The sequence below is a fragment of the Eleginops maclovinus genome, chromosome 21 (genome assembly GCF_036324505.1).
Source record: "Eleginops maclovinus isolate JMC-PN-2008 ecotype Puerto Natales chromosome 21, JC_Emac_rtc_rv5, whole genome shotgun sequence".
In the NCBI taxonomy this organism is placed as follows: Eukaryota; Metazoa; Chordata; class Actinopteri; order Perciformes; family Eleginopidae; genus Eleginops; species Eleginops maclovinus.
The window spans coordinates 2542494-2564004 of record NC_086369.1 but is presented as its reverse complement, the minus strand read 5'-3'; the positions used below and the strand labels follow the sequence as shown (position 1 = coordinate 2564004).

Here is a 21511-nt window from a genome sequence, read left to right as displayed (position 1 = left end):
AATGCATTAGAGCTTTAACGAAAGACACTATTTTGTTGCATCATGGGAAACGATCGAGCTTTTTGGAGCTTTATACAAGAGACTAAAAGTGAGGATATCTTGGCCTCTGCTGCTTGGATATTGATCCAAAAGAAGTAAGTGTCTCTTCTCGTCCTCCAACTTTGTGGGAAGTGCAATAATAATGTTCTGGAGTATCCCTTTAGTTGTGTTTTGTGCATAGCTTCATGATTACTTTCCTCTACGTCTGTGCATAGTGTGCAAACGTGATAATGTAAAGAGTTTGGGATTCCTCATCTGTCTGGAAAAGTTCTAAATATGTTTGGCAATATGTAGATATAAAGTGAGACGGATAGAAATGTCTCTGTTCATACTCTGTTAGTGTTTGTATGTTTAAATTAGGCTTAAGTGATTCCCTTTTATGAATGGCGCCACCCTGTGGGCCTCAGAGACGTAGATGTGCTGCACAACTGACACAACTATAACATACAAATGCAAAATGTGATACTAGCCGAACCATGCAGATCTATTTGAGTCAAAATACAATATATATGATAATAATTCACCCTGTGCGACACAGAATGAACAGAATGGTAAGGGATATATTAGATTACACACCTTTCATTTTACCTTTGTCTGCAGGACAATCAGAGTCTCTCCTGCTTCTATCGACATCATGTCCTTGTGTTCGGAGAAATGCTCAGCCTCTACCTTCAGTTCACAGATAACGATACAACCATGGCAACTGAGACACCTTGGTAAAGGGCAGGAGGAAAACTTAGACATTAATGTCAGTCGGACGAACACAAACTCCTCTGATTATCTCACCTTTCCTGCCGAGTAACACCTCGAAACTAAATGTAGCTTTTAGATTAAGACTCAACTGTGAGTGCTTGTTGATGCTCGCTCGCCCTAACCTTTTCCTCAAATAGAGAAACAATGCTAATCAGCAAAGCAGACACATTCAGAATAATTCCCCTGATCATCCGCGTGTCAGTAAACATAGTCATCAATCGGCCAAATGCTCAGTGAGGACTTATTGAGTGACGCGCCAATGCCCAGAGTGGGAAAACCTTCAAAACATCGGAGAAGTGCCAACCCTGAGACTGGGCCTAACCTTGCCTTGAGCCATGTGTTGATGAGTGTTCGGTGTGACTGAAACTTCAAAGGCCCTTCACTTCACTAAGCAGAGGATGCTGCTTCCCTCTCATCTTCCCTCTGCTCAATCCTTCTCAAGAAGGACATGTTGATGGTAAGAAAAAAGAAAGAAGGAAAGTTCGCTCGGCACTTTCTTGGAACAGATTCCACCTCTGTCGATGGAGGCCAATTAAACTCAGCGTTCAAGTCATTCGTTTGATTCAAAATGGTTAAAACACCATGATCAGCCACTGAAGTTAAGTGGCATGGAGGTTCGGCTTGCTGTGCATTTATTTCTACTGTTAAAGGGGCTCTCTTCATTCCATATTTGTATTTTGTGGCAGCTGAGAGCCTGGCAGGCCGTGGTGTGGGCGGAACCACAGCAGTGAGAGGAGATGAGTACAGAGGAGGATCTACGAGCTGAAAACAGGCAAGAACCTCAAAGAAATTGTGTTTCCTAAAAGGGCGTAATTGCTCAAATCCTACGTTGACACTATGTTAAGTTAAAGAGGACATTCTGCTCTTTTTCAGCTTCATTTTTGTTTTACATGTCTCTCCTGGAACATGTCTCCATGCTTTAATGTTCAGAAAGCTCTTTATGTTTCTCATACTGCCTGTGCTGCAGCACCTCTTTTCACCCTCTGTCTGAAACCAGAGCCCAGGCTGCTCTGATTGGTTAGCTGGTTGGCGCTGTTGCAATGGTCAATCGTTTAGAGATGTCCCGCCCCTTAGCCAATAGAAGCATGAGTGTTGTATAGTGATGTCATTATGTTCCAGATGGAGGAACACTTTAACATTTGACCATTTAGATGCACAGAAACCTATATGACACTCTACAGGAAAGGGAAGCCCCCAGAAAGCTTAATAGGGCTTCTTTAAGTTATTCCTAATGATTCTCTATTCATGAAACAGCAAAGAAATCCTGGGGATGAATCTTATCACACTGTGCTTTCCGTCAAGTGAAATCAGCCTCACATCAGAGGTCTGTAATTTAATCAGTGTTTTGCATATTTGAGAATTTGTGCATCTCAGCATCATCTCACACAACCAGTAATAGTGAGGGTGCTGTGAGGGGAATAAAAGCGAGATCCCGGCTTAGTTTTTTTTATTGTGTTCGCACGACAAATGGAGGCAGGGAGAGGGTGGTGTGTTCAAAGGCCGTCTGCACAAACCTGATGCATGCACACATTAACACAGAGAGCCGAGAGGTTACAAACCAAAGCCTTCAATGTTATAATTACAGCTCTTTCTTCCTCCTTGACAAACACAAAGAGGGATTTTTCTCAGTCCCCGCTCACATCCTCTCTCTCCCTCTCGCTGCACAACTTGGCCGGCTCACATTAATTGCTCCAGAAAGCTGTGGAAGCACAACAAGTGCTTCTCATCCTGCTGTAATTGTGTCTGTAGGAGTTGGAGGGCTTGAAAAGAAAGAGGGCTTTGCTGCTTAAGGAAAAGCTTTGTACTGAGTCTCTGGAGCAGGGGGGGTTTGAAGGAAGCGTGGTGTGGTGGCGCCCTCTAGTGGACAGACCGTGGAAGGACAGGGAGTCATTTTAGGATTCATTAAATGGACAAGTATAAAAAGTCACACGTTAGAAATGTCATGTTTATTTTTCCTTTAGAAATTAAGAAAACATACAATACATCACATGCAATAAACCCTAATGTACATAATAGCACAAAACAAACAATGACAATTAGTTTTAGTAACCGTTTTATTTGATATGCTGTCATGTCTGCTCTTATGGGTCTGACATAATTCAAGTCTATGTTTACAGTCTGTTTGCCTGCTTTTAAAAACAACTCAAAGCCTAGTTTTTTTGAGTCTTTCATATTTTTGTTTGCCTTCATTTTATTTCATTTTTTTTTTATTAGATGTGTTGTTTGCCCTCAAAGTAGCAATAATATTAAACACCCTTATAATATTTGTTATGTCCTAAAAACGTCATACGTGCAAGAATAAAAACTCTAAAACAGTACATTTCTCATATTAATCACATCATATATTTTATTTTTTAGATAATAGTTGACATTTATACATAATCTTATTGTCAAAACATGTCGTCATATAATTCTAAGATGTATTCTGCCCCCTGCACAACAGTTTAACTTCTCCTTTCACCCATTTCTTTGTGAAATATTGGATAATTTAAAGTGTTTTAACTGAAACCATGTCCTAGGAAAGCCAATTGGTTTCATCTAGGACACTGTGTTTGTTGTTAGTATGTTTTTATGTAAAATTCTAACCTGGAAAGTAACTGTTAAATATATATGGTTGAAAAGGTGCAGTGGTAGAAAAAAGGAGTACCTCAAAATTGGGCTTTAGTAAATATACTTTATTTCCTCCACTTCCTGTATGTCTTTGTTGTATGTACCAGTATGTGTGGTCAGGCCTGCAGCTGTGTTGTACTACCTACTTTAGACTGCCTCCCACAGAGCAGGCATGTTGTGGTGTCCTCTTCACGTTTATATATTCTCTTATACTTTAACTATACGTCAAACCGAACCCTGACCCACTTTAGACTCATTGTCTGTAATAAGCTGTATGCTTTATGTATTGCAGATAGAAAAGGGAGGCTTGCACTGCAGGAGGAGAGTTTATACTTTAATGTGCGTGAGTCATGTATACATTTCTGAGGCGAATGAGTAAAAACACGAAAGCAAGGTTTTGCGCTAAACATGGATAATTTTTATTTAGCTAGTGAGTTACCTAGAGGAGAAAACTGCCAACTCCTTGCCGTTTTGGGGGAATCCCCGTGGAGCCGAGCAGGAGGGGCGATGTGGGGGGATTCTCCCAAAAGTGCTTCGAGGTTGTCGAGGACAGCTGGACTGAGCCTGAGGTTTCGTACCGTGGAGTACATCAACATCAGAGCAGCTTTCTCCTCAGACAAATGCACTTCAGAATGACAGAATCACAAGAGAGAAAACAAAGTGTGCACTGACCGGTGCTCGCCAGCCCGCTGCATAATCTTTTGGTACACAGAAACAGATGCAGAAAAGAAGCAGGTAGAGGGAGGATACATCCTATGATTGGCAAGATTGTGGCTGTTTCCCAATTATCTCATCCCACCTGTCAATCATCCAAACCTCTTCTCTGAGGAGGGTCAGACGGCTGAATACAGATTCAAGTAAAATTCAGATCATCTTGAATTCTCCTCAGGAGCTGACGAGGCTCACCCATATCCCAAACATTTGAGGCATTAAAAAAATTACAAATAAGCCCGGTGAAATATTCTGACTACTGCGGTTAGTCAGTTAGTTGCTCACAAACAAAATCAAAGAAGAAGAACACAGAGTTAGAGAGTTAAGGGTATTGGTAGAGGCCGTTTAGGAGGACTGAAAGTGCTTTAGAGACAGTTTTCAAAGTGGGTTACGCTCTTTTTCTGGTGAGACAGGAACACGGGGTTTGATGCACCAGTCAACGGATACGGATGAGTCCATCTATTGTCAAGTGCTCACATACATTGTCGTCTTCAGCGGAAAGAGTTGTGAGAGCCTTTCCTCCTTTTGTGGTTAGGCAAATTTTATTTAAGGTCCTACGTCATTAGTGTTGCAGTTCTAGCAGAGAGCTTGCTTGAAGGTTACTGTTTATTTCTATTGCGCTCCTGGCGAGAGAAAGAAAGCAGAGAGAGATGGTCAGTGGGTGGGGGGGGGCATCACAACAAAAGTAAACAAACATGTGCAGCAGCTTTTAGTGCAGGATAATACGAGTTCATGACATGACTTCAGCTCTTATCTGTTAGCAGGAAATTATGCAAATACTCCACAGAGATCATACGGATCAGATATTACAAACGTTCAGCATGTTAGCGCCCGAACAGATTCTTCTTAGGACCAATGTGTCGCTTTTAGTTTGTTCAACAGTTGCCTTTAATGTCCGAGGTAGAATTGGGAATAACTCAGGATGGGAAACACTGACTTAATGAGACACCCAGAGCCAATCAGAAGGCGATCGATATTTAGTCTATTTAATGTGAGACCATACTCACATCTCCTTCATTACTATTCAATGTTCCTATTTGAGTGCGTTTCAATGTGACACATGTTTGGTATTTCATCACAAGTCAAAGATTAGTAATAGTGTGTGGCTGTGGATGTACTTGTTTATATTATTTAATTACATGGCATTCCAATAGAAGCAGAACATGTACTTATCTTAATGAAGGATGTCACAAACAATCATGTAAGAATATAAATACTTATCTACAGGCTTCTTAGAAGAAAACAACTTATCTTATTGAAGTATTTAGTTGTAATACTGATTTACACTTTACTGACGGGAACACTAATCAATCACTGAAGTACGGACACTGTAACTTGTTGAGTGTCGGACAGTAAGAGAGTGAAGGGAGGAATTTGATAGGCTTAAAGTATTTACTAAACACAATGTTTGGTTATGTGTACACAACTAAATAGAAGTTATCACAGCACACATCCAGGACTAAATATTCAAGGTAGTGTTATGGTTTACAATAATGTGGGAGTACAGGGTCCTTTGAGGGGTGGGTGTCCATGTCAGTGGTCTGGGAAAATCCCCGTGAGACCACTGCACTGTAACTCTATCCCCATAATGGCCGCCCACTCTGGGGACAGCAGCCTGGTATTCCCCCTCTCACAGGAAGGAGAGCGCTAACCTCTTAGCTGTAATGACCAAATTAGTTATGGTGACAAAATCCTGCGACGACATTTAGATCCCAAGCCATCTTTAAGGGTAAGACTGAGGAGGGGGTGCAGGTAGCGGCGCTGGTTTGACACCTCTCAAAGTTGGGGAAGGACAGCCAAACAACGGAGAACAATTAACCTTGTCAGGCGGAGAGGGTGAGGCCTCCTCCCGGCCTCCTATCCTGTCATGTAGGAGGTCAGGGCTACAAAAGCAGCACAGCGCAACGCCCGCACCACGCAGGATGAAACAGGCTTTCTACTGACAGGTTGTTTTCAGAAGCCTGAAAACACTGACTTGAAATATTTATGAGAAAGTAACCCAGCGCATATTAACAAGGTCAGCGCAGAAGAGTCAATACAGCATCAATGGAGCACCAGCAGTGGGGGAGTGGGAGAAAAAGAAGGGAGGGGGTAATGGGGGTTTTCTAAAGGCAATCAGATTAGCATACTGTTGAACCTAGGAATGGCTGCAGCAGAAAGCTAGCAGTGACAACATGTTGTTCTCTCTTCGGCTGCGATCCTCCACAGCAGCAGCCTCCCACAGAGTATTTACCACTCGGTCTAACATTTGTGGTGCACCACTGTTATTACCGCTGGAACATATTGCAGGTTCCCCACCGGGTGAGCCTTGTAGAACGATTTGCACAGACAAATGTGATCATTTTTAGCATGTATTATGCTGGGAATTATTTCTTCTGTAGTACATCTGAAGCAAACTGTACCAACTCAGAGGCACATGGCAGCCAGTCTGCAGGCCCAGGGCTTATGTTGCTAAAGACTAATAAAGCAAGAGGAGCCTGTGGAGAGCAGGGAGGCTCTGTGTTCAAAGAGAGAGCAGAGCCTACATCTGCCTTTGTCTGAGAGAAGGAATGCCAGGAATGTGGGCTATTTCAGGAAACCTCCATGCATCTAACTCCACTTCATCGCAATCTCAACAGCACAAGATGGCTGATGGGGATTCAGGCTTTCCTGAATCTGCCGATGAGTAATGGTGGCATGTCAATTCACTAACAGGCCTCTAGGAACTTCCCTTAACACCAGACTGCTCTCTCAGCCACAGGATGTTACAGCCTCTGCCTGGGAGCAGGTGGAACCAGATCAGCTGATTACAGCCTGGAGCAGTGACTCAGGGAAAGTTCCCTCCCTCTGAAAGAAAGGCTAACTGTACTGAACCCTCACATGCATACCAGCCAGCTATTTACAGAGCTATTCGTGTTGATGTATGTCTCACCTTCCTCAGAGCCTCCTCCTCTTCCTGACGTTTCTCGTAATGTGCAAAGTCATCAAAGATTGAGGTGGTATGCTTGAAAGTGGCGATAATTTTAAGCACTTGTTTGGCCTTCTCCAGAGGCACTTCCTGAGTGTCCCTGGAGTTGGTCACCGGCTTGTTGTCATTGTTCTCCAGCCGGATGTGTCGCAGCTGGTTGTTGGGCACGTCTTTGATGAACGCCCACTTCACCTCGAACTTGCCCTTCCACTTGTCCTGAGACCAGACGCCGGCGTAGGCATTGTAGTCCACCGGGGAGCGCATCTCGGCCACGCCGCAGAAGTGCCCGCTGCCGTTGACGCTGAACAACAGGTACAGGGGGCCCTTGTTGCCCAGCGAGCGGTAGGCCCCGTCCAGGCGCTTGTTGCCGTGCTCTGTGCTGCACCAGATGGAGTACTTGATGGAGCGGTGGATGTCGTCTTCGGAATAGCTCTTGATGATGAAGACACGTCCGTTTTTCAAGTTCCAGTCAAAGTCTTTGGGGTTGTAGTTGTTGAGGGCGCGCAGCTTCTCCAGCACGGGGTGCACTTCACCGGAGCAAGGGGAGGCACTCAGTGGGACTCCCCCACCCATACCGAAGCCCTCGCCCCGGTTCCTGGGAGCCACCCAGCGGTTTGGGGGTGGACCAGGCTGCTGGGGTTGCTGATGATGGAGGGGCTGTGGGGGGCCAGGTTGAGAGGAGAGGTGCATGTGAGGAGGGCCAGGGGGCATAGGCTGGGGGTGCTGGGGGTGCTGGGGGGACTGGAGAGAGTGGAGCTGGAAGGGCTGGTGTTGGGGTTGGTGTTGGTGTTGGTGTTGGTGTTGGTGTTGATGTTGATGTTGATGTTGGTGTGGGGGCTGGTGTTGGTGTTGATGTTGATGTTGGTGTTGATGTTGGTGATGGTGTTGGGGCTGGGGGGGCAACGGGTTCTGAAGCAAGGGCTGGGGCTGAGCTAGGAGAGGCTGCTGCATCATAGGCTGCGGGGGCATCATAGTCTGAGCTAAGGGGGGCTTGTTCAGAGAGCCCTTATCGTCCCAAGTACCAATGTTCATATTGTGCTTTATGGGGGGCGGGGGAATGGCGCCTCCTCCCATCCCCATGTTGGCTTTGGGTTTGACCTTCGGCTGAGGTTTGGCCGGCTTCTTGGCGATGGCCGCCCAGGAGGCAGGTTTGGGTGCGGACGAGCTCACAGACGGAGGGAGGCTATTGGCTGCCATGCTGCTCATTCCGGCTGTGCCCAGAGGGGAGCCCACGGTTTTGGTGACAGCTGCCACCATGTCCGTACCCAGTTTCAAGCCCGTCATACCCTGCTCAATGCTGTTCAGCATCGGGACTTTACTCAGCTGGGTGTCGCTTCCAAAGCCCGCCTGTCCGTCCGTGATGGCCCGACCCAGAGAGCTGGGGGCGTAACCGTAGCTGTTACTGTAGACCGAGCTCTGCGTGGACTGACCCTGAGAGACACTGGTTCCCCAGGTGGAAAAGTCTGCATTACCAGGGAAGAAGTTGAAGCCGTGCTGGCCCAGGAAGGGAGGGGTGTTCCCCAGGGCACCGGGCTGGCTAAACACGCCGTCAGGGAGGAAGTGCGGCTCGCCATTGCTCATCTGTCCATAGGTAGTCAGGTAGGGCATAGGGGGGTCTCCTGCTGTGGACCAGGCGGCCTCTCCCAGAGAGTAAGGGAAACCAATGGATGGAGCATAGTAGCTGGGCATGTAGGGGTCTGACATTGGTGGGTAGCTGTTATTCTGTGTGGGATAGGGAGACAGGCTGGTAATCTACCAAACGTGATGACAGTGAGAGTATTAACAAAACAGCAAATAATTAAACTTGATGACAGGTTATGAACAGTGAATATAGAATGTGAGTTTAGTTATAGAAAAAGATAAACAAGAAAAAACAAACTGGAGTTACTTTTAATGCTGACAACTCAAATGTGCAACTCATTTATCAATAATATATTTTAGCTGCAGTATAAAGGGACATAAATTATAGGTTATATGCCGGTCAAATACTAGCACATATTGTTGGTCTGTGTAGATCATATTACGGTTTATTTAGGACATTACCTGATTTGTCTGGCCACTTAGATAAGGCTCAAAATCATCATCGTTGACTCCATCCTTTTGATGCATTGATCCGTTTTGCACTAAGGATGGAAAAACAGGATGGTAATTCATCATATGTGCTGTATGTGAGTCAGAGATATTTCAAGATGGTAAAATCCACAATAAGGCAAGATCTCAGTGTTGTGTAACCTCAAAATAAATGCAGATTTAGGGAGCACTGCTAACACACATAAGAGCAGGTTAGGCTACATTTGCAAAGCAGAATCACTCAGTATGCAGATAGCATGTTAGCTAATTTCCATCAAAACAGACGCTACACTGAAGCTCAATTTATAAATGAGGGCTTGTGCACCATTTTATCAGCCGTGTTAAAAGCCTTACCTTTATTTCCTTGTCCTTTGGGTCTCTGAAATAATGGGCAGCACAGGAAAAAGAGATCAGACCACGACAGGAAACAAGAAGCACACACAGATAGCAGGCTGTTTCCTACATGCAGAAATACACTGGATGGTATTCTCCTCGGGCTAAAACCCATCAGCTGCACATTCACAGGTTGCTCCGCGTTTATTGACCGGATATCAAACGCTGTGTGACATCCAGGAACTAAACGGTGCCGCATTGGCAACCGGTTACAGCTAGAGTTGGTTGGCAATACAGTCGGCCTACATTACAGCTAATAGCCACTACATATCAAAGACTTTGCAGCCTGTTTGATCCGGCGTGCCAAATCAGATCAAACTGTGCGCAAAGTTTCATTCCCCCGCACGGCTATTTTGTAGCCGCTTTCGGGTGTCAATACACCAACCTGATCGACTGTGGTCGCAGACATCCTCCAGGAACCGAAACTGATAGCTGTGTGTGAGACTGTCCACGGCTTCTTCCCCCCTGCCTCTCTCTCTGCACTTCGGTGCTTTCCTGGCTCGTCTCTCCGGCTGTCCAATCCCTCTGTGGCGGCTACAATGTTGCGTTTTCCTCCGGCGCTTCTGCTGCTTACAATCGGCGACTCTGCTGTGTCTGTGTGGGGGGGTAAGCGTCAGGTTATAATGTGCGATCCTGCCACAGATCGGGGTTTAGCAGTCAATCTGAAACTGCCTAGTGTCTTACCATTTTCCACAATGGCGGATAGGCTTTTTACTCCCGCTTCCGTTCCGTTCTGCTGCTCCGTGACCTTCCGCCTGTGACGCTCTGAGTCATGTTACACACTGACACTTCACATGACAGACACAGACAAGTTCCCTGCTGCAACTAGGCCTACTTTATATTTATAATTTGTAATATCCTATAAACATAGTCGCCCCTGCAATGCAAATCCTTTCTTGCCACTACATGCCATTAATGCATGGACTCCTGAATCCCCATGTGAATGAAACTAAATGAAAAGGCTTGAAAATAAGATGAATGAAAAAATGAATTAGATGTTTCATTTCTGCTGCTGTTAACCTATATTTCCCTTACTTTTACAGAGAAATATTGTACATGTATTGTTTAAATGAACACAACTTCTGATTGGTTTTTACAATAACATGGTTAAATTACCCCTATACATAAGCCCCACTTCCACAAAGTAAAACTACAACAAATAAGACCCTTATACATGAATGCATCCTAATTTTACAATCTAATAATATCACACAGGCCTCAATACAAGCTCACAGGAGCCATTTTGAATGCAAGACTTTTGTAACAGATTTCGACAGTGCAGTGTTTCTACTGTTGAATAAGTAAAGTATGTGAACAAATATTTGAACACTGTCTTTAAAATTGCAAATGAAATATAAACCACACTAGAATAACTGAGTAAAATAAAGATATGTATCTCCATATTAACAAATACTTCTTGGCTACTTATAATAGCATGCTTTTATGATTGCCTTGATTCAACTACAGCCACATTGGTTTGGTGGAATATAACTACTGAATTCACACTGCAATATATATACTCAACTAAAGCATTACAATGATGTACACACATTTATTCAATTTCAAAATATATATCAAAAACATATCAAAATAAGGTTGACATGGACTTTTCTTGTTTGATAAGTAGTTTTTCTTTTGATACCATCTTTGCAATACTCTGTTGTAATGGACTACAACTGTTGTGCTACGTGAGTACACGAGAGTCTCTAGCTCTACTCTCGCGATATTTCCCCAGTGGGTCGGGGAGCAGTATGGCAGCCGTCGCGCTGAGGTCCTGCCGCAGAGGACTTTCACAGATTTTAAGTAATGGAGGCCCTGCTGCTTTGTCCTCACAGCGTCTGGAAGGTCTGTTCAAGTCTCCGCTTTACTCTCAGTTAATCTCCCAAAGTGTAAATGATATATAAGGACATTTAAACGCAGACGAGGGGGTGTGGCTCACACAGACTGCGTCGTCTTAAAAATGTAGGACATGTACATTTTGCGCTTGTGATTGTTTTTGCGACATCTCCTTTGATTTAAGTAGTATTTGTAACCTATTTCTACATTAATCGGTTAATTGGTTGAATATCTGCCCGCATTATTGGTGTCCTTGGTCGATAGGAATAGAATGACCACGCTGTGTCCCTATTATCCATGTGCGGGTTGCTAGTTTGCGTCAAAACAAGCCTTATCTTATAAAATGGGGGTGTGCAGAAGTACTCAGATCTTGTGCTTAAGTGAAAGTACCAGAATTTAGGAATTCTCTGCTACAAGAAGGCCCATTTCAGAATAATATCTCTGATATGTTTTATAATGATTGATCATTAAAGTGTTCTCAGAGCTGGTAAAGGTGCAGTAGCTGCTGGATTTACTGCAGGTGAACTACAGTCTGATTAAGGGAGATTATATTTACCATCATTAATCCAAATCTGTAAAGTAACAGTAACAGTTATCTCTGAACTGTATTGGAGTAGAAGTACAAGTCCCTCAACATTGAACAATACTTGAGTAAATGTACTTAGTTACTTTCCTTCTGCTATTATACCATTGACTACCGTGCAACATTTACATAACATGTTATACCCTGCTCTGTGTCAACCAGGAGCCCGGAGACACAAGTCCACAGTCCAGTATGCTTCACGACCAGACCTTCCCAAGCTGGCCTACAGAAGGGTGAAGGGGAAGAGCCCAGGAGTGGTCTTCCTCCCGGGATATGGATCCAACATGAATGGGCAGAAGGCCGAGGCACTGGAGGAGTTCTGTAGGTCACTAGGCCACTCGTACCTTAGGTAAGTCCTCAAAAACACCAAAGAGGGTGCATAATCATAATCTCATACAGTACAGTAGAACATTTATCAGCTAAAAAAAGACATGTGTAGATACAGTGCTGGTGGTGGATTTCCATATCTCATGTGCAAAAACCTACAAAACAAGACAACTGTTACTCTCATACGTGATTCATGTAGTTCTTTAGTTTACTGATTACAGATTTTCCAAAGATTTATAAGGAGCAAAACTATAACAGGAACAAAACGAGCAATTCTGGGAGAAAATGCCAGCTCACTAATTAAGATACCACACATTTAGTGGCATTGTGAGACAAAGAATCAGCAGAGTATATATACTGTACTTTTCTGTGGATTTGGTTATGAAGACAATAGTATGGGTTGTGCCAAATGCCTTTTAAATGTATCAGCGCTATACCAAGTAGTGATGTGTTTCATCTAGTTCCTATAGGAGTGCATTCAAACGATGAAACCAAGATCAATCAACCAAGACCAAGATTAATTGCTCCAAAACTCACAATTAATCCTGTAAATCTAACTTATTGTTTAGTTTTCACTTGTTGAAAATATTATAACACCACCCCCCCCCACTCCTTATCCTCCAGAGCCTCTCTTCCTGAGGTGATTAGATATATGCCTTCATCACACTGACTACTTCAGAGCTTCATCCCATGTTTACAGCAGTATAGAACAGATTTACTGCACTCATAACGTCTAAAAGAAAATTAACCTTGTCCCTGATCTGTCCCGGCTTGCTTATGTCTTACCCTCTGATACCCGTGTCCGTGGGCTGTTCTATTTCTGTTTTCCCAGGTTTGACTACACAGGACATGGGGCCTCGGAGGGGGTGCTATCGGAAGGAACCATCGGTACCTGGAAAAAAGACGTCCTTTACGTGTTGGATGAGTTAGTAGAGGGGCCACAGGTAAATAGCTCCTCTGGTCATGCCCCGTTTGCAAACCCTGGGGGTTGCAGCCTGATGAAGGAAGTTATGAAAGAGTCTGTTCCCATTTAGAACGGGCTCTGAGTACCGGCTCAGGGAAAGAGCACTGCTGTAGTTTGTATGAGGAACTTGTTTGCCATAGAGGTGTCATTATGTTACGGAAGTAAACAAGTGAGGCTATTAGAGGCGTTCTTAGGCACTGAACTTTGTGATTTTAGCCTCTGCAGACCATTTACATGCACAACGCCTTATATAACACACTACAGGGAATGGAAAACCCTTAAAAGCATACAAGGGCCCCTTTAACTCGCAGTATAATATGCCAGCTTACATCCAAGTGGGGCATCCTCCCTCCCTCACATCTGCTAAAACCACCCAGTAAAAATGTAGTATGATCAGAGCCACAAATGAAGTCTGTAATAAAACAAGATGACATTATGATGTGTTTTGCTAAGTCTAGATTATTTGTAGTTTACTTGATCTCGGTTGTTTCGCTACTTGGGTAGAGCTCCTGTTAGCTGCTTTGTTAGCTCAGTAATGTCCGGTAGGCAGTGAAGCTGTGTATATGTCGAAGGCTTTCATTGTGAAAGAACCAGTCCTGGTGGTAGAAATAATAGTTAATGTGAAGCTAATTAGGAACCAATTGAAACCAGGGGGATCATTACTCTACAGCAGGGATTCCCAAAGTGTGGTGCTGCCACCAGGGGGTGCGCGAGATGAAACATGTAATGGTGGTCTGGTGTAAAAATATTACAGTATGTTTTTTAAGTGGGATTTTTCCATAGGCTTCAATAAAAAACAGGAACAACAAACATTTCCTTTGTAATCCCTTTTATTTTAAATCAAAAAACTATCATTTATTAGTTTTGATAGAAACGTAGAAGAAGACAGCCGCTACGTTTCACTGTAGGCTAGGATATATGCACGCCAACTCGTTTCATTCATTCTTTCAAATACGAGTAACTGGCTGAAATCAGGGAAACTGTCAACTGGAACGTCTCATGACAAGTTATTTATATGGCGATAAAACAGTTGGGACGCTGCTCTACAGCTATAACACTGTGCGATCAACATATACTTCATAATCTAAAGTCCAATTATTATCTTTAGCAACTAAATAAACATTAGGACCAAACTCTGCACGTGTACTGTGATGCACAGTGAGGTTCAACCAGCCAACTGAAGTAGCAATAAGCAAAACCCATTTCTGAGTTTATGGGAAATGTATTATTTTGTAATTGAATTCCGTGTATTAGAAATCACATCCTGCACTTAACAGATGACAAAAAGGAGATTGGTTAGAGAACCAGGCAGACAGCAAAATCAATAATACAATTGAAGCTATTAAAATGATTTCATCCCCTTTCTCATGTTCCACTACCCCTCCAGAAGATGGCACTGCGTATCAACATTTGTACTATCATTCGTCTTCCACTGCCAAGAAGCCTGCTGATGGAGTGTTGTGATTTTACTTAGGTATAAATTGATTGACTGTTTCCTCTTTCTCGTAGATCATGGTGGGCTCCAGTATAGGCGGTTGGTTCATGCTGCTGGCAGCCATTGCAAGACCGGAGAAGACTGCAGCGCTGGTGGGCATCTCCACTGCCGCCGATCACATCGTCACAATGTACAACTCTCTTCCACTGGAGGTAGGAACCGAGAACATCCTCACATATATTTCATGTTTGGTTTGAAAATCTGCAGAAATCTGCATTCAAATGTTTTCCTGAGTTGGATTTTTGTTTGACTGCGCAGGCACGCAAGGAGTTTGAGGAGAAGGGGGAGTGGACACTGCCCACCAAAAACCCGGAGGAGGGTTTGTACAACTTTAGCATGGACTTTCTGAAAGAGGCAGAAAATCACTGTGTCCTCCAGAGTCCCATCCCCATCACCTGTCCTGTGCGGCTCATCCACGGGCTGAAAGACGAGGACGTGCCCTGGCACATCTCCATGCAGGTGGCCGAACGCATCCTCAGCCCCGACGTGGATGTCATCCTGCGGCGACACGGCCAGCACCGCATGTCCGAGAGAGACGACATCAAGCTCATGGTCTACACCATCGATGACCTCATAGACAAGCTGACCACCATGGTGTGAGGAAGGGTGGGGGGGTGAGCTTGAGAGGTTGCTCAGAAGAGGAAAGAAGGACTGATTACTGGGAAGTCAACCCTCAAGTAATTTACCAAACAATGGCATGTTTTTCCCGCCAAATATGACCTTTTATCCACCTTCCCGTACTTCATGTTTCATTTCAACATGCCGGTCTTGATCAGGAGCCTCCCTGTAAGCGGCTCCCTTATATCTTCAGGTTGCATATGTATGTGTTCCAGGTTATTATATGGAGTGTTGTGTTGGCCTTGGTTGGAGGCATCAGTTGCTTCTTCCCGCTGCCGCCGATCTTACTGTTTGACTGTCCCCCCCCCCCCCTCCCTCTTTACTTAGATTCATAGTTTTCCTGTGCCTTTTTTAATCACTTTCCACCCGTTTGGCCAATAAAACCACTGCACACATGAGTGCAGGTCTCCGTCTGTTCCCACAAACACATCACAATAGAACAAGTACTGTTGGCATTCAAATGCAAACTTATTATAGTTTTTTAAATTGAGATGTGGTAAGTAATGTACTTTAAAAAGTGTCAAAAACAGACCTCAAATCATCATGATTAATAAACATATAAATAATGCACCTTTTTTTTTATGAGTAAACACTGCACAGAAATCCAATTTGCTGAGTGTCAAAACCATCAAGGGGCTGTTTCCTGCAGCCATGTGGACTTTATTTTTGTTAGCAGAACAGTGTGTTACATGACTCCCTGTACCTGCTGGCCTTTAGCCAGGGAGGGGCTGAATGGAGCCACTGGACTGTTGATTATTAACATGTAATTGGCAACTAGCTGCACCATGCTCAATGGGGCGCAACCAGCCACTTAACTCTCTCGGGGACACTTTACTGCAGCGCTGACCTTTAAGTCGTGGGTGAGCTGTGTAGTCACTCATTTCTCTGTGTCAAAGCTCAAATCAAACGTTAATTTATGGGAGCATAAAGACCGGCAGGTCTAACGCAAGCCCAAGAGAAGCTGGTTTTACCATGGGCTCCTTTTGCTTTGAGGTTTATATGAAGCATATTATAGCACCATACCTATAACCAAAAAGTGCTTTGTAAGTAGTAGTTTGGTTGTGTAGTTAATTAAGTTAATACATTATCCCCAAACATTTATCAAACACAAATACTCAAGTCAATGAAAGGAAAGGGCTTTCATTACAACAACTAAGAAACAGATGCTGTAACAACCTCCGTGTATGCAGAAGCCAAACAAACAATAAGTCAGGAGGAAGAATGACCGGTTAAAGCAGCTCTTCTAACAGCATGATCCATCAGAGGTAGAAGAAGGACTCAGGTCTTGTACTTGAGTAAAAGTAGAAGTACTCGGATCTTGTACTTGAGTAAAAGTAGAAGTACTCGGATCTTGTACTTGAGTAAAAGTAGAAGTACTCGGATCTTGTACTTGAGTAAAAGTAGAAGTACTCAGATATTGTACTTGAGTAAAAGTAGAAGTACTCGGATCTTGTACTTGAGTAAAAGTAGAAGTACTCAGATCTTGTACTTGAGTAAAAGTAGAAGTACTCAGATATTGTACTTGAGTAAAAGTAGAAGTACTCAGATCTTGTACTTGAGTAAAAGTAGAAGTACTCAGATATTGTACTTGAGTAAAGTAGAAGTACTCAGGTCTTGTTCTTGAGTAAAGTAGAAGTACTCAGATCTTGTACTTGAGTAAAGTAGAAGTACCAGAGTGTAGGAATACTCTGTCACAGTAAAAGTATTCTAAATGTTCCTCCAGTGAAAGTAGAAAGTACTCTCCTCTAAATGTACTTAAAGTAGTGACAGTAAAAGTAGTCATTGTTTGATTGGTCCATTTCAGAATAATATCTCTGATATGTTTTATAATGATTGATCATTAAAGTGTTCTCAGAGCTGGTAAAGGTGCAGCTAGTTTGAATGGCTTTGTATACTGCAGGGTAGCTGCTGGATTTACTGCAGGTGAACTACAGTCTGATTTAAGGGCTGATTATACTTACCATCATTCATCCAGATCTGCCTAGCAATTGAAGGGATTAAATAAATGTAGTGGAGTAAACACATTGAAATGCTTAAGTAAAGTACTAGTATCTCCAAAATGTACTTAGTAACTTTACTTTAGCCAGCTGTGATGAAGGTACAGTGCTTTGATGCCTGGTTGGTTAGCAGTGGGTCACTTCATGCTGCCCACGCACAGTGAGTGAGTGACCAGTGTCCGGAAGCGGTGTCACGTCGCATTGTGTGTTGGGACTCCAGTGACCCCTCCTCGGATATAAAGAGTGACCCGCCCCTCCCGGACAGGATCTCTGCCCGGCCCTGCTCTGCTGCATGGATGCTCCAGGCTCAGCATCCTCAGTCTGCACAGCTCAGCGGATCTGACACACTGATCGGAGGACCCGCCACAGTAAGTGCAGTCTCTACTGAATGAACCAGGTTTGGGTGCGTTACATTGTGGGTGTATGTGTTTACGCAGCTGATGCAGTGTCGCAGTGAGTGCGCGCTTTACGCAGTTACATTTAACATGTCTTTAATGCGCAGTGATGTGGTGTCGGGATTTCCTCTGAGTTTACTGACTCTAACGTCCAACAACAGATGGATTGAAGACATTAGTCAAAGTCAAAAGGGAAACCTCAAACTGCGGCATAGAGGAGCTGACGTAATTTAATTCAACTGTATTCCATGCTAAATATAGAACTGCTGTACGGTGTATGAATGCGTGTTTTGGAAGAGGGCAAACTTTCTGAAAATACCTTTTGGATATTTCATTGTCACCGTGTGTCTGCATGCTGGAGGTCATACTTCACCTCATGCAGCGCATCACTGCACACAGCGTGCCGGAAACTGGCTTGATTGTTACCATAGCAATGAGAGGGCATGTCCCTGTCTGGGACAGCAGCCATGGACCACACCCTTCCAACAGAGATGCGCATGCTGAGCTGGAGGGGAGAGAAAGCCTGGCTTATGTTCTTTAAACACTAATATGGTTAGGATAATGCTTTAATGACTTATATTTTAGTAAAGAAAACAATTTGAACTAAGCATTCTATCCTGCAAGATAATTCATGTAAAAGGATATAAAGTAGTGATTCAACTCACTTATATACAACATGTATGATGTAGGAACGGTCAAAAATGTTGTTTTGTCAGAACATGTTTCCAGTTTTGCTTTTTTCCCCCTTATGTGTACAATTATCTTCAGGGTGGGTGTGAATCCAGAGAGAAAGGGAATGATTTTAACTCCCAATTATCTTGCAATTTAATACGTAAAAAGGTGCTTACTTACACACTACAAAAGGTATGTTAAAGGTTGCCTATAGTGATGCTATCTCCCTAATATATATATATATATATATATATGTACCTTTAACTTCAGAGTGGGTGGACTACTGAGCTGTAAAGGGAGAGACTATCAAACCTGGCAGTTTGTATTTAATCATTACTATGATAATGCTTTGGATGTTAATTTGAGTAAAGACAGAACTATTTTTATGAATAATTATAGTTTCCTGCAATTTAATGAACATAAACTCACCAACACTTAAAATGGAGGAACAGTAAATAATGTTATTTTGTCAAAATATATTATTGCAGATTTTCTTTTTCACCCTTATGTGTACCCTTCTCTTCAGGGTGGGGGGACTACGTTGCTTTATCAGGAGGGAGTTAATGTTTCTTCCGAAATAAAAAATGCTCTCATCCTTTACATTTTTATTTTAGAGACATTTGTAGCTCTGAAAGCAATACTAAGAAGACCCCTAAAACTCACTAATTTGCAACACAAAACTTTCATTTTAGGATTGTTAAGATGTTTTTCATCAGCTGTTCTTTAATATTTCCCCTCTTTGTGTACCTTTCTCCTCAGGGCCACTTTACACTACACACTGTACACTACAGAGTTGCCATGGCGAACAGAGGGCCCAGCTATGGCCTGAGCCGAGAGGTGCAGGCGAAGATCGAGCAGAAGTACGACACCGAGCTGGAGCAGCGGCTGGTGGACTGGATCGTGGCACAGTGCGGAGGAAACATGGAGAGGCCGCAGTCCGGCAGGGAGAACTTCCAGAAGTGGCTGATGGATGGAACAGTGAGTACGCTGCTTAAAATAGAAAGTTGCCATTCAATTATTTAAGATACAATATAATAGAGATCTGCCAGATTCTAAAGAACATGGAGTCGAAATGGCTAAAATAAGAAACCGGTTTGAGGTGCTCAGTTATTTGTGGACTTAATAAAAGTGGTCTGCATGTGATATATGGAAGAATAGGCCATTAAGCTGAAACAATCCATTTAAATGATTAGCTGTTGTTTTGCAACATGTGGAAATGTGTACATTGAGTCATTCTTGTAGCCTCTGCTGGAAAACTCCCCAGACTCCCTACTTAGAAACGTAATTAACAAACCAATTATAAAATGCCCCCTCCTCTAGGCTGCAGTCTCTTCTCACTTTACACTCCAGCTGACTGTTCAGAGAACATGAGGAGAAAGGCAGAAACATCAGTTTCTGCACCAGCACGTTACTCAACAGGCAATTACGCAATGCAGCCACGAAACATGGAAATTACTCCCAATGCTTTCACAACTAAATTGGCATGCACTTTCTGCGTATGATTTATGGAATTTAGACGTGCCAATAAGATTGTGTGAGTGAACTAAAATCCTTCATTTAGAGACTTTAATCCAGTGTAATATGATATGTTGTAATTTCTTCCCCAGATCCTCTGTAGGCTCATCAACAGCCTGTACCCGAGGGGAAAGGAGCCCATCAAGAAGATCCCAGAGACACAGATGGCCTTCAAACAAATGGAGAAGATCTCTCAGTTCCTGCAGGCAGCTGAAGCGTATGGAGTCTCAACCACTGACATATTTCAGACGGTGGACCTGTGGGAAGGTGATTGTAAAATCTGATTACTTACATTCCATGTCCCATATATATTTATTCACGATGATTATCAGTTTTCAGTACACGTCATGACAGAATGATCCTTCTGTTCTGGCTGTAGGAAAGGACATGGCAGCCGTGCAAAGAACTCTCATGGCTCTGGGAAGCGTGGCTCTCACTAAGGACGATGGGCATTACAGAGGTGACCGGGACTGGTTCAACAGGTAGATATAAACCTCATGGTGACAGAAACCATGCATGCCTGTGATGCTTCATCTGTCTCCTTCTCACTGTGTTACTTTTGTATAGGAAAGCCCAGGGGTATCGTCGGGAGTTCAGCCAGGAGCAGCTCCGCCAGGGTCAGAGTCTGATCGGCCTGCAGATGGGCAGCAACCGCGGGGCTTCCCAGGCCGGTATGACGGGCTACGGCCAGCATCGTCAGATCATGTAGACCACTTACTAACCCCTGCTTCCAGACCTTGTTTTCTACTAATACCACAAACGCTGTAGCCCCGAAACCTCCATTTCTTCTGTAGCACCAGCCATGCTAACCTCAATCTCCCTGGAATTGCCGCTTTCCCAAATCCAGTGTTTTATCTTGTCAAATGATGTCAAATGCTGTAGATCTTTAAACTCCCCTCGCTTGTGCCACATCCTCTCCCTCCTCTTTGTCTACTGTCCAAATGATTCCCCCACGAAGAACCCTACAGTCATTCATCATCAATTAAGTCTTATCAATAATTTAGTATTAGTTCCTCTATACAAACCATCAGTGTTATAAACATCTGAAATACTGTAAGCCACTGTTAAGGCATGCTCTATGCTGTTTATTTCCATTTGTGTGTACATTTATTGTTGTTTTAAGATGATCTTTACTTACTAATTGTTTAGCCTTAAACCTAATGGAACTCAATGAAAGACGATGTCTCTGCTATCTTGTCTTGAAGACTTGTTGCAGTATCCTCAGTAACCAAATCAACCTCACGTTGGGCCTGGTTACAGGACTACAGAGACTGGCTCCGGGTACACTGGCCTCACATTATAAATGAGTTCCCCTTATTCTGAGCCATGCATTTATTATTTGTTTGTTAGATCACCTCTTTAAGTCAATGTACAGCAGCCAACACGTGCGTGAAAGCTCCCGTTTCTGGTGCCAGGTAAAGACATTGCTTGAATGTGCACTTTTATGTATTGTCATGTTTATATTTTTAAATATATTTATACCTGGAGGCTTGTGAGAAGAATTATTGAAAATAAAGTATGTGAACATATATGTGTCTGTGCAGAACACAAGCTGGGTATGTTGATAACTGGGCAGTCGGGGGTGT

At 43.4% G+C, this 21511-nt stretch overlaps 3 protein-coding genes across 5 annotated transcripts; 2 read left to right on the top strand and 1 right to left on the bottom strand.

Annotated features, from left to right (window-relative positions):
* Positions 1-2723: 2723 nt before the first annotated feature.
* On the bottom strand, positions 2724-10315 carry ythdf3 (YTH N6-methyladenosine RNA binding protein F3). 3 transcript variants are annotated; one of them, XM_063912807.1, is made up of 6 exons: positions 10208-10315; positions 9909-10117; positions 9485-9509; positions 9104-9183; positions 7025-8812; positions 2724-4736 (listed from the first exon to the last, which is right to left on the bottom strand). In XM_063912807.1, exons 2-6 carry the CDS (start codon positions 9930-9932, stop codon positions 4713-4715), a joined length of 1941 nt encoding a protein of 646 aa, XP_063768877.1. In that variant the 5' UTR covers positions 9933-10117; positions 10208-10315; the 3' UTR covers positions 2724-4712. The 3 variants fall into 3 exon arrangements, with proteins under 3 accessions (XP_063768877.1, XP_063768876.1, XP_063768878.1); XM_063912806.1 differs by lacking the exon at positions 10208-10315 and having other exon boundaries at positions 9909-10201; XM_063912808.1 differs by lacking the exon at positions 10208-10315 and having other exon boundaries at positions 7025-8782; positions 9909-10201.
* Positions 10316-11224: 909 nt separating this feature from the next.
* On the top strand, positions 11225-15914 carry abhd10b (abhydrolase domain containing 10, depalmitoylase b). The gene is made up of 5 exons (XM_063912139.1): positions 11225-11368; positions 12105-12291; positions 13102-13213; positions 14743-14880; positions 14987-15914. The coding sequence occupies exons 1-5, from the start codon at positions 11275-11277 to the stop codon at positions 15326-15328; spliced, it is 873 nt and encodes a 290-aa protein (XP_063768209.1). The 5' UTR covers positions 11225-11274; the 3' UTR covers positions 15329-15914.
* Positions 15915-17478: 1564 nt separating this feature from the next.
* On the top strand, positions 17479-21454 carry tagln3b (transgelin 3b). Its single transcript, XM_063912796.1, has 5 exons — positions 17479-17711; positions 19170-19388; positions 20018-20192; positions 20305-20407; positions 20493-21454. The coding sequence occupies exons 1-5, from the start codon at positions 17640-17642 to the stop codon at positions 20632-20634; spliced, it is 711 nt and encodes a 236-aa protein (XP_063768866.1). The 5' UTR covers positions 17479-17639; the 3' UTR covers positions 20635-21454.
* Positions 21455-21511: the final 57 nt, after the last annotated feature.

What these genes read in the sequence shown, in the direction of transcription:
- tagln3b (XM_063912796.1), top strand. Translation starts at nt 17,640, where the DNA reads ATGCTCCAGGCTCAGCATCCTCAGTCTGCACAGCTCAGCGGATCTGAC. An exon ending in TGATCGGAGGACCCGCCACA is followed by an intron (nt 17,712 to 19,169) that starts GTAAGTGCAGTC and finishes CTTTCTCCTCAG; the next exon opens with GGCCACTTTACACTACACAC. An exon ending in AGTGGCTGATGGATGGAACA is followed by an intron (nt 19,389 to 20,017) that starts GTGAGTACGCTG and finishes TTTCTTCCCCAG; the next exon opens with ATCCTCTGTAGGCTCATCAA.
- ythdf3 (XM_063912807.1), bottom strand. Translation starts at nt 9,932, where the DNA reads ATGTCTGCGACCACAGTCGATCAG. An exon ending in CTGCGACCACAGTCGATCAG is followed by an intron (nt 9,510 to 9,908) that starts GTTGGTGTATTG and finishes CCATTATTTCAG; the next exon opens with AGACCCAAAGGACAAGGAAA. An exon ending in AGGAGGAGGCTCTGAGGAAG is followed by an intron (nt 4,737 to 7,024) that starts GTGAGACATACA and finishes TTCTCTCGCCAG; the next exon opens with GAGCGCAATAGAAATAAACA.
- abhd10b (XM_063912139.1), top strand. Translation starts at nt 11,275, where the DNA reads ATGGCAGCCGTCGCGCTGAGGTCCTGCCGCAGAGGACTTTCACAGATT. An exon ending in GTCCTCACAGCGTCTGGAAG is followed by an intron (nt 11,369 to 12,104) that starts GTCTGTTCAAGT and finishes TGTGTCAACCAG; the next exon opens with GAGCCCGGAGACACAAGTCC. An exon ending in ACAACTCTCTTCCACTGGAG is followed by an intron (nt 14,881 to 14,986) that starts GTAGGAACCGAG and finishes TTGACTGCGCAG; the next exon opens with GCACGCAAGGAGTTTGAGGA.